Consider the following 14,349-nt stretch of genomic DNA (forward strand, 5'->3'; position numbering starts at 1 on the left):
TGTGTATATACACACCACATCTTCTTTATCCATTCATCCATCGATGGACATTTGGGCTCTTTCCATACTTTGGCTATTGTTGATAGTGCTGCTATAAACATGGGGGTGCATGTGTCCCTTTGAAACAGCACAGTTGTATCCCTTGGATAAATGCCTAGAAATGCAATTGCTGGGTCGTAGGGTAGTTTTATTTTTAGTTTTTTGAGGAACCTCCATACCATTTTCCAGAGTGGCTGCACAAGTTTGCGTTCTTGTGGGACTGAGACTTTAACTTTTGGAGTCTGGTGCTGTCTCTGGGTAGATAGTGTCAGAACTGAGTTGAATTGTAGAATACCCAGCCAGTGTCCCAAGAATTACAGTTCTACACAGTGGAATTTGATACAAAGTCTTACCTTGACAGGAACATCCAGGGGTAAATGTTGACCGGTCATTTAGGTGCTGAAGTCTACAGCCTAGGAGAGAAGTATGGACCGGAAGTATGGATTTGATTATTACAGGTTCATTCAAGGAGAACATGGAGACGAAGGTGATCAGAAAACCAGTTGTAAAAGCTCGATGCATCCAGGAAATAGTAAAAGATTCAGAGCCTAGGTTCATGGCAGTGAACAGGGATATTGAAGTCTGGAAAGGTAGATTGGAGGGCAGATTATTAATAACAAGTAGATGACATTGATTGGTCTCTGACACTGTGTCAGGCTCCGTGGTGAGCATGACTGTGGGTTATCCCATTTACTTTTCACAACCCAGTGGAAGAGGGCTGCTCTCTCCATTTTACAGAGGAAGCTCAGAGAGGTGAGATTACGTGCCCAAAGTCTCACGTCTAATGACGTCTAAGTCTCACGTCTAATTGCGGTCCATATTTTAACCCCAGAAACCTGACCCTACTTCGCACTCAGCCAGTACACCATACTCCATTCAGTTACAAAGGGTCTTAGCAAACCCAGGAGTTTGGGTTTTGTCAGAGAGGCAAGCAGGCTTTGCTGCAGTGTTCTGCTTGTTTTTAAAAAAATTTTCAAATCAGTAAGACATTCACACAACTCACAATTTTTAAAAAATATTAGAAAGATTATAAGAAAAGTTTCCCCCTCATCTCTCCATTCCTTCTCCTTCCTCCCAGTGGTCATCTCTGTTAGTAATTTCTTTATGTCCTTTTTTGTATCAATACGAATGTATATTTTTATTTAACTCTGCCACTTTATAATACATATGTCATACTGTACGTACTTTTGCATCCTCTTCTTTTACCTGATATGTCTTAGAAATCTATTATCATATAAAGAGCTTCTTCATTCTTTTGTTGCTTTACCAGCTGTACAGTGCTCTGTTGTATGGATCTGCCATGACTCATTTAAGCAGACCTTTATTGGACATACAAGTTCCAGTATTTTTTTACAACCAGTGTTGCCCAGAATTAACATGTACACATGTATAACTTCATACGTGATCAAATATATCCAGAAGCGAAAGCGCCGGGTCAAAGGGCACATGTACTTTTACATAGATGTTGACCAGTTTACGTTCCCAGTAGTGATGCGTGAGAACCCCTCTTTTCCATTAGCATCAGCAACAGCATGTTACCGAGCTTTGGCTTGTGTGTCATCTTTTCATTTGCTTAAGAGCCGTTTGTATTTTCTTTTAGCTGTCTTTGTGTATCCTTTGCTCATTTTCAGCTCTGCCACTGCTCTTACCAAATTATCGGAGCTCATACATAGGGAAGACAGCCCTTTGTGATACGAGATATAAATATTTTTCCCAGTTCTTTTTTTTTGACTTTGCTTATGGTATCATTTTGCGTTATAGAAATTTTTTGTTTGTTTTTAATGTGATCGATCCATCTTTTCTTACAGATTTTCTGATTTTGAATCATAGTTAGCCTTGCTTGCTCGAAGATTATGGAAGAATTCCGCCTTTTTAATTTTAAGTACTTTTATAGTTTTATTTTTCACATTTAACTTTTTGACATAGTTAGAATTTACCCTGGTGTGTGGATGAAGTATGGCCCCAGCTGTTTGTGTCATTTTTCTGGGTGGCTGTCACTTGTCCCATTAGTTATCCCAGCTTACTACAGCGGTGGTCTTTTTCCCCCGAAATAAATTTTCGTTTGTATGTGTTTCAGTTTCTGGACTTCCTGTTCTGTTCCTGTCTGTTCATGAGTTGATCTTTGGTTTAATTATTGAGGTGTCATGGTATGTTTTGAGAGGGTTAGTCCCGCTCTTCGAGATTTATTTTAAGAGTTTGCTAATAGTTTTTTTCTTTTTCCTTATTACCTTAAAAATCGTCTTATCCAGTTACCCTCTAAAAGATCTGTTGGTATTTCCTTATTTTGTTTTGTTTTGTTTTGTTTGGAGAGAGAAGAGCACACAAGAGAGCATGAGCGTGCAAGTGGGGGAGGGGCAGGGAAAAGGAGGGAGAGAACCCCAAGCAGGCTCCGGGCTGCCAGCACAGAACCCGACATGGGACTTGATCTCATGAACCGTGAGATCATGGCCTGAGCCAAAATCAAGAGTTGGACACTTAACCAGCTGAGCCACCTAGGTGCCCTGATCTGCTCGTATTTCTGATGGGATCAAGTTAAATTTATAAGTTTATATTTTTATAATTATAAACATTATATATGTGGTATATTGTTCAAGTAATTCAACTATTCTTTACCTAGAGATGTTTTTAAGGTACAAGAGTGATATAATCAGCTTTGTGGGTGGGCGTGGAGTGGTTTTATTTCTATGGAGTGTGTGCTGTGCTGGGGGCTGGAATTACCAGAATGTTTGATTGCTTTCCATCTCTTTAGGGACACGTGTGCGTGAGAACATGAACAGTTATTGAAGGAGTATGTGAAGGGGCTACATGGAGGAAATTAGCTCATTTGATGGCTATATTTAATAGTGATGGAGGGCCAAGAAAACATCACTTACCTTTTAGATTTGGTGTTTTAAACTTTTTAAAAATATTTTCTTTAATGTTTACTTATTTTTGAAAGAGAGAGGGAGAGAGAGAGCGCGTGCCAGCAGGGGAGCGGCAGAGAGAGAGGGAGACAGAGAATCCCAAGCAGGCTCCAGGCCCTGAGCTGTCAGCGCAGAGCCCGACGTGGGGCTCGAACTCACGGACCGCGAGATCATGACCTGAGCCGAAGTCGGACGCTCAACTGACTGAGCCACCCAAGTGCCCCTAAACTTTTTATTTATTTACTTTTTAATAATTTTGTTTTAAGTTTATTTATTTTGAGAGAGAGAAGGAGAGCAAGTGGGGCAGGGTCAGAGAGAGGGAGAGAGAGACAATCCCCAGCAGGCTCTGCACGCTCAGCACAGAGCCTGATGTGGGGCTCGAACTCACAAAGCATGAGATCATGACCTGAGCTGAAGTCAAGAGTCAGACGCCTAGCCAACTGAGCCACCCCGGTGCCCCTAAACTTCTTATTTTGAAATAATTTTAGATTTATACAAAGGTTGCAGAGATGGTCCAGAGTCCCCTAGATTCCTTAAACACTTTTCAACCATTGGAGAATAGGGTGCAGACATGAATACGCTAGTGAATGAGGACTTCAGTATTTCCCAAGCACCAGAACACCCTCCTACACAGCTGCATTCAGTCGGCAACATCAGATTATTTGCCGTTGATGCGGCATCAGCGTCTAACACACAGACGTTGTTCACATTTCGCCACTTTCCCTGTAATGTCCAGAACTCCGTCTAGGATCGTGTGTTGTGTTAGTTGTCATTTTAGCTTCACTCTTCTTGTTTTTTCATGACTTTGAACATTTGGTAACAGTGCAGGCCAGTTACTTTATAGAATCTCTCTCTTTTTTTAATGTTTGTTTATTTATTTTGAGAGGGAGCACCCACGCACACGAGCTGGAGAGGGACAGAGAAAGAGAGAGAATCCTAAGCAGGCTCCGCATCTCCAGCGCAGAGCCCAATGCGGGGTTTGAACTCACGAACCCTGAGATCATGACCTGAGCTAAGATCAAGAGCCAGACATTTAACTGACTGAGCCACCTAGGTGTTCCTATAGAGTATCTCTTAATTTGAGTTTGTCTGATATTTCCTCATGATTTAAAAGTTTGGGTGGGAATACCAGAGAAGTGCTATTGTGCTCTTCTCGGTACATCGTATCGGGAGGCACATGATGTAGATTTGTTGCTGTGCCCCATTACAGGTGAGGTTAACTTTTTTAATGTTTATTTTTGAGAGAGCAGAGAGAGAGAACATGTGTGAACGGGGCAGAGAGAGGGGGATAGAGGATCCCAAGCAGGCTCTGCGCTGACAGCAGAAAGCCGGAGGTAGGGTTTGAACTCACGAACCGTGAGATCATGACCTAAGCCAAAGTTGGACACTTAACCGACTGAACCACCCAGGCGCCCCGGTGATGTTAACTTTTATCACTTGATGGTAGGCATCTGTAAGCTTCCTCCAGTGTAAAGTTAGTATTTTATACTTATTAGCAATTACTGAATACTTTATTGTGAGGTGCTCTAGAACTGTAAATATTCTATCCTCATCGAACTTTTACCCACCAGTTTTGTTTGACATTCATTGATAGTTCTTGCCTGAATCAGTTACTACTGTGATAGTTGTCAAATAGTTATTTGCTAATTTTATCATTCTTTCTAGACTTAATAGTCTCCATTCTGTTAAAGGGCAGAATTCTCCCCCGGTGACCAACATTGATTTAGTTATTTGTTGATATTACTATGAACTCTCAGACTCTTAATTTACTCAGAGTTATAATTTGTTGTTACTTCTTTGATGCTCCAACTGTCCCAGATTTGACCAGTGGGTTTTGGAATGTCCCCATCATTCTCTGAGTGCTTCCTTACACCTGGCATAGCAACATGACCCAGATCCGTCTCGTACTTTCCCTGCCCCCACCCTAGAGTCACCTGTTTCTCCAAGGAGCCCTTGGTCCTTTTAAGATAGTAGTAAAATGGTATTTAGAAACTAGTATGGGAGTGCTAAGTGTGCTCATTACTGCTTGCTTATCGTTTCCAGGTTTTTTCTCTTGAGGGGCAGAGGTCGGAAAGCTGTGTACACACACACGTCTGTGTAAATATGCATGTATACACTCACAAACATCTGTGTGTTTTTCTATACCTGTGTGTTAAAGCTCTCAAACCAGGAGTTCCAATTCTGATTCAACACCACAAGATTTATTCTGGTTTTCTCCCTTTCTGTGTGTTAATCTCCCTTCTCCATCTGAGAACCCTGGTTCCCATTATCCTCAGTGTATTTATTTGTGCTACACCCCACTCCCACCCCCATGTACCCAGACTCCCAGCCCATAGCCTGACCCCGTGCAGGCCCACTCCCCCTCCCCTGGGCGCTCCGGCCAGTGTCAGCCCTGACCGAAGAGAAGAGGGCATGACTTTTCTTTACTTAAAGTGAGTTCGGAAAGATACTTGTGACACCACTTGACTCCTGGGAGAGGGACTGGCTAGCAGGGACACAGAGGGCAAGGAACTGTTTCAAAGACGTCCTTTTGTGCCTTCCGACATTGTTTTCTCACCGTGTGCCTTTATTACCTGTATAGAAAATAAATCGATGTTTAAATATCATTCAGGATCATTGTTCTCACAGTATTTGTTCACTTAGCTGCTCCCTTTGACATCGTCGGGGAGAACTTGGAGTCTTCCTTTCTTCCTTAAGTGTATTTGCCTCCTTTCTCCGCTTTAGGAAATAACACTTGTTTCTACGGGAAGTGTTACTACTGCCGAGAAACAGAGCCAGCTTGTGCCGATGGAGACACAATGGAGGGGTCTGTCACGCTGTGGCTTCCGGATGTGTGGCCTCTGCAGAAACACCGACACCCCTGGGGCAGGACTTACCGAGAGGGCAAACTGGCCAGGTGCGTGCTCCTGTGGCCGGGCCGCCACCTCGTTCTGGCCTGTGCCCGGCCAGCCGCCGCGCCGTGTAGGAGCCGGGGCTTCCGTCCAGGACCACACAGGGCTGGGAGGTTAGGGTTGGGGGCAGCCCGCCAGGCGGGGACGTCTCTTCTCTGTGTTTGAAACGGTGCCAGGTAGAGCGCGGGCGCCCGGTAAATACCCCCGGCGGTGCCCCTCGCCTCCAGGTGGGAGTACGACGAGAGCTACTGCGACGCCGTGAAGAAAACGTCCCCTTACGACTCCGGCCCGCGCCTCCTGGACATCATCGACACCGCAGTCTTCGATTACCTGATCGGCAACGCTGACCGCCATCACTATGAGAGTTTTCAAGACGACGAAGGCGCTAGCATGCTCATCCTTCTCGATAATGCCAAAAGGTAGGGCCACGCGGCTATCCTCATCAGTTCGGGGAGTCTGCGCGTACAAGGGCGCGTTCGCGGGTGCCCTGGAAAACGTCCGGAACGCGGTCGCCAGAAGGCGTCCTTCCCGTTTTTGGTCAGGGTCTTCGCCCTTGGCGCCCATCCTTCCATCTGTACGCCCTCCACCCTCAGGGGTCTGAGGGCTTTAAAAAGTGGAGAAGTGGGGTTTTTCCGTAGGAGGCAAAGACTATGATTCTCAACACAGACTGCGGGACAACAGGGGGGTTTTTCCAGAACCACTTCTCATTCATTCTGAATTACTGCTAAGATCATTTTTACATCTGCTTGGAATCACTGTCAGCCTTCCGAGCAGCTTCTCCTGTCTGAATCTGGCCATCTGCTTTCTTGTAGGAATAGATGAGCCAGCTCTGCTCTGACTGGTGATTTGAAGTAGAGCAAGTGGGAATCATGTGACCAGCGTTTATTTCTCTTCCCACCCTTAAAGCCTTTCTAGGTTTCGGGGTCTTCAGGCCCTCCCTTTGGTCCCCGGGCTCCACCCTGTGTTATGTGGTTATGCCTCAGCACCTTGCCGTAGCTGGCTTCTAGAAGAGAGGAGCCTTGTAAATGAGCGCGTTTGTTGTTGGATACTGCGGTACAGGCTGTTAGGGATCCCATGTCTAATTGGTCATGCCCTGTTTATTTTTAATTTAAGTGATTTGAGCCGTGGGAGCATGAAATTATCTAGGATCACATTTGGGTTTTCTTAGAGAATTTGCTCTTGCCCTGATGCTGAGCGGGGAACTGGTGCCACTAACTAATTCACTAAGTTTTAATTTAATTTTCAGCTTTGGGAACCCGTCTCTGGATGAGAGAAGCATTCTTGCCCCCCTCTATCAGTGTTGCATGTAAGTTACACACATCAAATACATCGGCCAGTGTTGTCTTCCTCTCCAGGCTCAGGGAACAGTACAGTAATTTCCTTGGCCTTAAGACTTCCTAATACCTGACCAAGTGCTTTTTATGCTTTTCCAACCCAGAACCCCTGGAATTCAAAAGTCATTGCAAATTTTGTATGAATAGAAATTTTCAGTCTGTTCAATGATATATATTCACATTTGTTTTACTATCAGAAAATAGTCCTCTGTCCAGCAAAAATCTAGTACAGTCTGCATCCCTGGCTGCTGTATTGTTTACCTTGGGGTTTGAGGTCCTCTCACTTCCTCACTACAGACCACCTGAAGTTTGCATATCTCGATTTGTTTTTTTTTTTTTTAATGTTTATTTTTGAGACAGAGAGAGACAGAGCATGAACAAGGGAGGGTCAGAGAGAGGGAGACACAGAATCTGAAACAGGCTCCAGGCTCTGTGCTGTCAGCACAGAGCCCGACGCGGGGCTCGAACTCACGGACTGCGAGATCATGACCTGAGCCGAAGTCGGACGCTTAACCGGCTGAGCCACCCAGGCGCCCCTGCAAATCTCGATTTGAAGTTGTGTAAACCAGAAGTAACTTTTTCATAGTCACTTAGTAATTTATTTTTTTTTTAAGTCTGTATTAGAAAACAAAGAAATTAAAAGGTAAATCAAAATGAAAGAAAGAACCAGGCTCTCAGAGCTCCGTTTCAGATTATTATTGCTGGTATTATTTTATTATTTTATTTTATTTTATTTTATTTTATTTTATTTTATTTTATTAAGTTTTTTTATTTATTTTGAGAGAGAGCACACAAGCAGGGGAGGTGCAGAGACGGGGAGAGAGAGAGAGAATCCCAAGCAGGCTCCACGCTGTCCGCACAGAGCCTGATGCAGGGCTCAATCTACCAACCATGAGATCACGACCTGAGCCAAAATCAAGAATCCAATGCTTAACTGACTGAGCCACCCAGGTGTCTCTACATAATTTTTTTTTTTTTTAATTTTTATCTATTCACCTTGAGAGGGGCAGGGGCAGAGACAGCACGAGTCGGGGAGGAGCAGAGAGAGGGAGACAAAATCCCAAGCAGGCTCCGCGCTGCCAGTGCAGAATTCGGCGCGGGGCTCGATCTCACGAAACCTCGAGATCATGACCTGAGCTGAAACCGAGAGTCGGACTCTCAACCGACGGAGCCCCCCAGGCGCCCCAGTTATTTCTTGACTTTTGCCTACCAAGCCAGCTTTAAACTCCTTTTGATAGTAAGCGGTTTTATGTAATCTGCCTTAAAACTTTCTTGCAGCATTCGGGTTTCTACCTGGAACAGACTGAACTACCTAAAGAATGGTGTGCTGAAGTCTGCCTTAAAATCCGCCATGGCCCATGACCCCATCTCCCCCGTGCTGTCTGAGCCTCACCTGGACGCCGTGGACCAGCGGCTCCTGAGCGTCCTGGCCACCGTGAAGCAGTGCACTGACCAGTTTGGGGCGGACGCTGTGCTGGTGGAAGACAGGATGCCTCTTTCCCACTTGTAATTCGCCACACAAAATAAGTGAAACTACTTTTTACAAAGCTAGAGAAACAGCACAATCACTTCCAAATGGTATGAGATGGATTGGAAACGGCCAGCGGCAAGCTCTGGGTGACAGGGGACAGGGTGGCCTTGGATTCCTTTGGTGATTTCTGTAGGAGAAACTAAAGCAGAGACGACAGGTTGCAGACCCCAGGAGCCTTCCCGCCAGACCACCCGACCCCCTCGGCATCTGCGCACCCCCGCGGTGGGCCTCCTGCTTGGTCCATCCTAACTCACGTGCCAAAGGGTGGATCGAGGTGTGGCGCCTGGATGGGTTGATGCTGGGGCTGGTTCTGGAGCGTGTAGTTTGAGTTCATCTTCTAACCCTTTCTCCACACCTGTGGATTTTCTGAGACCACCTTATAATCTCTTGAGTCCTTTTGTAACCAGGACTAGTCCAGTTGGGAGTTTTCCTGCCTCCTGAGGAGTAGCAGCCAGTAAGACCTGGCGTTCTGTTGAGCCCAAATAGCATGCTCTCCTGGGAGGGGTATGTTTTTAGGATAGAATTAGTGGGAAAGACAAAGGCAGGAAAGACGCTCGGGCTCCTTCCTAAGTGATTGGGTGGTAGTGTTCTTCGGGATAGTTTAGAGGAGGGAAGAAGGGGCAGAATCAGAATCGGAGAAGCCCCCCTGGCAGGTGCGTAAACGCAGACGTGACTCGAACCTCAGCGAGACCCGCATTCCCACAGTGGTGTCCCAGTTAACCCGGAAGTTGTCCAGGCGTGATTCTCTCACGGAGACTTTCTTTTTCCCTTTTGCCCCAAGCAGGCACATCTTTTCTAAATTAACAAAGCGAATTGAGGTGATACCTTGAATAAGAGTGAAGTTGCCTGTGATCTCTGCCATCCTGATTTCTTTTCGGAAATGAATTTCCACCTCAGCCTTTAAGGCATTTGGTCACCGAAGCCTCTGTTCCCGAGAGAATGGCAATGCTGTTTGTGCCTTTCTCATGAGAACGACCAGCTTGCTCCCGGAGCAGACGGTGCTCGTCCTGCTGGCGGCTGGACCTGTCCTGTGACTTGGGCCTAGCAGAAGATTGGGAACAAAAATTTTAAGCATTCTGAGCCTTAAAATTAAGGAGGTCACCAGGGAGGGCCTTAAGATTTTGATTTATATCAAGCCTTAACGTCCTCATTTCATTTCATCGGGCGTTCTAAACCGGTGGTGTAGGATCGTTTTCCCGTGTCCTCTCATTGCCCAAGACCCAGGCTCAGTGCGGTCTGTGTTCCTGCAGAGCGACTTGGACCCGTAAGCAGTTGCGGTAAAGCACAGGGCCCGAGGGGGACAGGCTCGGTGCGCCCGCCCACCGGGGGACCCATCTCTCCTGCCTCTTGTCCGGGTGCCGGTCCAGCTTCTCACTTCTGTCAAGCAGGGACTGGTACTTAAAGCGTGTGGGCGAGCCGATTTAATGCCAGCCATCGGAGACCGGTGTCAGGCAGCCACCCTTTCGAAAACAGCCTAGAATGTATGCCCTGATTTTCTCGCATTGAAAGGCCGCTAAGTAACCTGTCACCACTTAACAGCATGAGGTCAGGATGCTTTTGTGCTTTGTATGTACGTTTCGAAACAGACACAAGAATGGGTTGGGCTCCTTAAAAAAGGAATTTAAGAAGACAGGTATTAGCACAAAACACTGAAGTCGGGTCAACAAAAGGAGGCCTTAGATTCCGATTTTTAAGGCCATTTACAGTGTGTATCAAGTGAAATTCACAGTTGAGCCTGAGAACACCTTGGGTAGTGCTGACCCAGAGTATCAGGGAGCTGGCCGGAGGCAGATGGCAGGAGGAGGCCGGCGCCGCCCGCGTGGGTGAATGTTAGTCGAACTAAATGACGGATCGGTGCTCCTGCAGACACGTGGCACCGGGAGTGTGTCCCAGTGGGATGGGCGAGAATTGATCTCGAACTGGGAACTTCATTCATAATGTTGAGGGTAGAAGATACTGCTAAGGAAAAAAGCAGGAGGGAGAGCTGCTTTGAAAATGTCACATCCTTTTTTTTCAAAACATTGCAGAAATGTTTAATTTCATTCTCTTTTCTACTGTTTTAAACTTCATGATCTTAAGAGGTGTTCAGATCTATCGTGGTTGAAGTCATATGCTAATAGGGTGGTCGTGACAAGACTCTTAGAACAGATTTATGTTCTAATCAGGATTGGATTAAGCTAGGAAAGCATGTTTAGGCACATCTTGGAAAAAACCAAGCATAGGCTTATAGCCCTAAAATTCAGAAAAACTAAATTCTCTTTGAAAATGGAGGTAGATATCTTTTCAAGTTCTGTGACCCTGTCCTCTTTGTGGTTTATTTAGCGCTATCATACTCAGACAAGTTGCTGGAAGTGTTCTCGGACAGCCCGAGGTTGAGCGTGCCTGGGGGAACGTGTAAAAGGTAGACATGGGTACGTTTTAATATTGTCAGATGAGGAGAATCAGGACTGCCTGCCATTTCCTTACCTCCTCCCACTTCCTAAATACGTTTCTTCCAGAGTTTGGGGAAATATGGGTATGGAAGTTACATTCTAAATTATTCTTTAATATGAGGTTATGTTGTGGGTTCGGATGTAAATAATTGTCTGTGCAAAACAAATTAATAGGATCTGATTTGCTCAGAGTTTTGTTCAATAATATATTAATAAGGCATTTCTCCCTGTTGCACTGAGGACTGATGTGTCAAATGAAATTTAAGGAGGAAATGGAAGAATTCAGGTACATCCATTGCATATTATTTTAGAAAAGATGAATCCTGTGTACGTGGCAATTTTCCAGTGTCACCTGAACAACGAATTCTCCCAAGGAAATTCATCTTTTCTTTTTCTTAAAAGAAACGAAAAAAAAAAAAAAAAGACTTCTGGCTTTCCCTTCCCATCCACCATATCCTTCAGCTTCCGTTCTCAATGGTCCCTGTATTCTTGTTTGACCAGTGACAGGAAAACAGCATCTGTCACGGAGCTGTCTGGTAAGAGTTACCTTATGAGCTGGAGCTTCAGGAAACATGAGTAAAGGCGTACGTATGTATATAATCGTAGATGTATTGTAGCAAGAAAAAAATGTATTTATTTTGACACAGGGAAGCACTGACTTATGTTGCTGAAGAACTTGAAGCTAGTGAAAGGTTCTCTTCTCAGTCTCTGAGAGTGGACCCCAAGTGACAAAGACCATTCACTGAGCAGGCGCCCGCTGAGCCGCTCCGCTGAGCCAGCCGTGGCTAGGCACACGAGCGAGCCACACAGACCTGACTTCGTGAAACCTATTGTCCGGGGAAGGCCAGGTTTTCTCCCTTCGATTCCTCAAGTCTGGGTTGCAAAGGCAGGGGCCAGGGACTCTACTGCCACAGGTTTCTAAGGAACCAAGGTGTTACAAGTACAAAATGATTGCGGTGGGGGGGCGGGGAACTGGGAATAACTTACTGGGAAGCTAATTTATTTGCTAAAGAGGAGGTGTGGGAACCAGTACCCTCCGTTTTGATCTGCCAAGGATTTCCTCTCAGAGCTGTTGCACAAACAGAGGTGGGGCTTGGGAAGACACCAAACAAGACAGATATGCACCTAAATTTCTAATGTGTTCTATGGGTTTCAATTCTGAAAAAGAAAGAAATAAAGATTTTATTAAGTATTGATGTAGCATCTTTTCCTCTGATTCCTTTTTTCCCCTTGTTTCAGGATACTTTCAGTGTTTTTCTGTTCCAATTTCCTGTTTTGTTAGGGGACAGAAAAAGATTACATCTTCTACACCCACGGAAACTTCCGCGGGGGCTGTTGCACGACATCCGACGAGTGAGACCTGTGCACTTCCTTACCAGTCTTCAGAAGGCCCATAGCAGGTTGTGACTCTACCAGAAGGTCCCATTAGATAATTCGTAGGCGCTATTTGTATACTTAGTAGTTCAGTCCACTCTTGCAGCTTCTTTGGAAGTAAAGAATCACAAACCCTGAAGAACTTGTCAGTATGGTACCATAGAGGCACGGAGAAGAGCCAGGGCCCCTGATTATTATTCTTAGGACACCCAGGTTTTTAACTTGGGAAATAGAAATCCAGCATCATAAACCTCAACTAGCTGAGGAGACGCTTTAAGGATTTTTTGCTTGCTTTGCTACAGTTTTGCGCCAGTTTTTGTCATGTGCATTTGGATAGCAGTGGGAGGCCCGGTCACTGACTGCCCCCCCCCCCCCCCCCCGCATGTGATCCTCTTCCTGGTGAGATTCAGGCTTCGTTCTCAAGCGTGTCAGAAAGACTGGTATTAAAGCTTGAAAAAGACGACTGGGAGTAGGGAGGCTTTATTTGGTCTCTGGCAGGCATCTGGGCTGTGGGTGACCCCTTAGAACTCACAGTCCCAACAGAAGAGAACTGAAGCCCTCGAGCGTGTCGGGAACGATGGAAATGAATTACAGGACAAACGGGAGCGGGAACGAATCCCAGAGGGGCGGGGGCGGGGGGCGGGGGGTGAGAGGTAGGCAGAACCTACACTGCGGAAGTGGAGACTGATCCAGGCTAGCCGTGTGTGTACAACCCCGACTTCCGAAGTGCACAGCCTCCTGGGCCTGCACTGTTTTATCCGTTTCGGGGTTTCCTGTGGTTTTCATCAGGTGCACTCCGTCTCTGGAGAGGACACTCTGAGTCCGCTGTGTTGTCACGTGCTCTTCAGTATAGACCTTAAATGGAGGAGCCATCGGTGCACAGGTGAGCTCTGAAACGATTTTATGGTTTCAGTGTTTGCTTTTTACATGCAAGTTTAATTGGAGATAAAGGCTTGAGTTTTACTCAAAGATTGTCTCGGGACAGATCGTGTTCTGTCTCCAGCAGGGTCGGGAAGATGTCTATTGCAAAGCTTGGTCCCATTTCAGTGACCTCAGTATAGGTGTTGAGTGCCCATTTTCTCTTAGACTTTGTTGAAATGCAGATTTGGGTTGAGTAGGTTTGAGTCTGCATTTCTAACAGGCTCCTGGACGACACCAGTGCTGCTGGTCCCTGGACCACACTTGAGTAGCCAAGCAGGAGTTTGCTTACTACTTGTCGTGGCTGCCTGTAGTTTTCACAACAGCCTCTAGATGTCACCGGCAACTATGAGATCCCGTGCTGCTAGGCTGGCCCCCAAACCGCCTCCAAGCCCTGAGAAAAATGTCAGCAATTTATTTAAACTGGAAGCTTGTCTAAAAACCGGCGTTTGGATCCGTTGCTTCTACGTGGAACTGACAAAGGCGGGGGAAAAATGTTTACCTTTTAGGAAAAAAATGTCTTCTTGAAATTAAGATGTTTGTCCAGGAACTTTCCAGCTACCTGCTTTATTTACCACTAAATGCTAAACTTAAAACACTGCAGAAATTAGCAGTTAGTCCTACATGAAAGTTACAAGCAGAGACAGAGTTATTTTGTTTTAAAACCTGGGTTTTTTAAAAGAAACTAGTGTTAATATTAGTAATTTTATCACCATAACTCCACTTACAAACATCACTAGTATAAATAAAATCATTCAAGCCTCCCCTATAAACCATCCACAGCTTCAACCAGGCTGGGGCATATGTAATAACAGTTAACATGTAGCTGAATGAGCTCACGAACACTCACAGCTTCCCTGTCAAGCGACTTCTAATATGCCATTCTGTAGGTGGGGAAACTGAGGCACAGGGCAGCTAATACCCAAG

General features: G+C 45.6%; 1 protein-coding gene across 9 annotated transcripts in view; it reads left to right on the forward strand.

Annotated features, from left to right (window-relative positions):
- The window catches only part of FAM20B (FAM20B glycosaminoglycan xylosylkinase), a 43,374-nt gene extending 31,052 nt beyond the window's left edge, over nucleotides 1-12,322 (forward strand). For all 9 annotated transcript variants that reach the window (XM_078440581.2, XM_060643639.3, XM_060643643.3 and 6 more), the window contains 4 exons: nucleotides 5,667-5,838; nucleotides 6,061-6,252; nucleotides 7,080-7,139; nucleotides 8,446-12,322. In XM_078440581.2, the coding sequence (XP_078296707.1) occupies nucleotides 5,667-5,838; nucleotides 6,061-6,252; nucleotides 7,080-7,139; nucleotides 8,446-8,677 (656 nt within the window). In that variant the 3' untranslated portion in view covers nucleotides 8,678-12,322. The remainder of the gene's footprint in view (nucleotides 1-5,666; nucleotides 5,839-6,060; nucleotides 6,253-7,079; nucleotides 7,140-8,445) is intronic.
- Nucleotides 12,323-14,349: the final 2,027 nt, after the last annotated feature.

This window comes from Panthera onca, chromosome F1, assembly GCF_046562875.1.
Source record: "Panthera onca isolate mPanOnc1 chromosome F1, mPanOnc1 haplotype 2, whole genome shotgun sequence".
NCBI classification, from domain to species: domain Eukaryota; kingdom Metazoa; phylum Chordata; class Mammalia; order Carnivora; family Felidae; genus Panthera; species Panthera onca.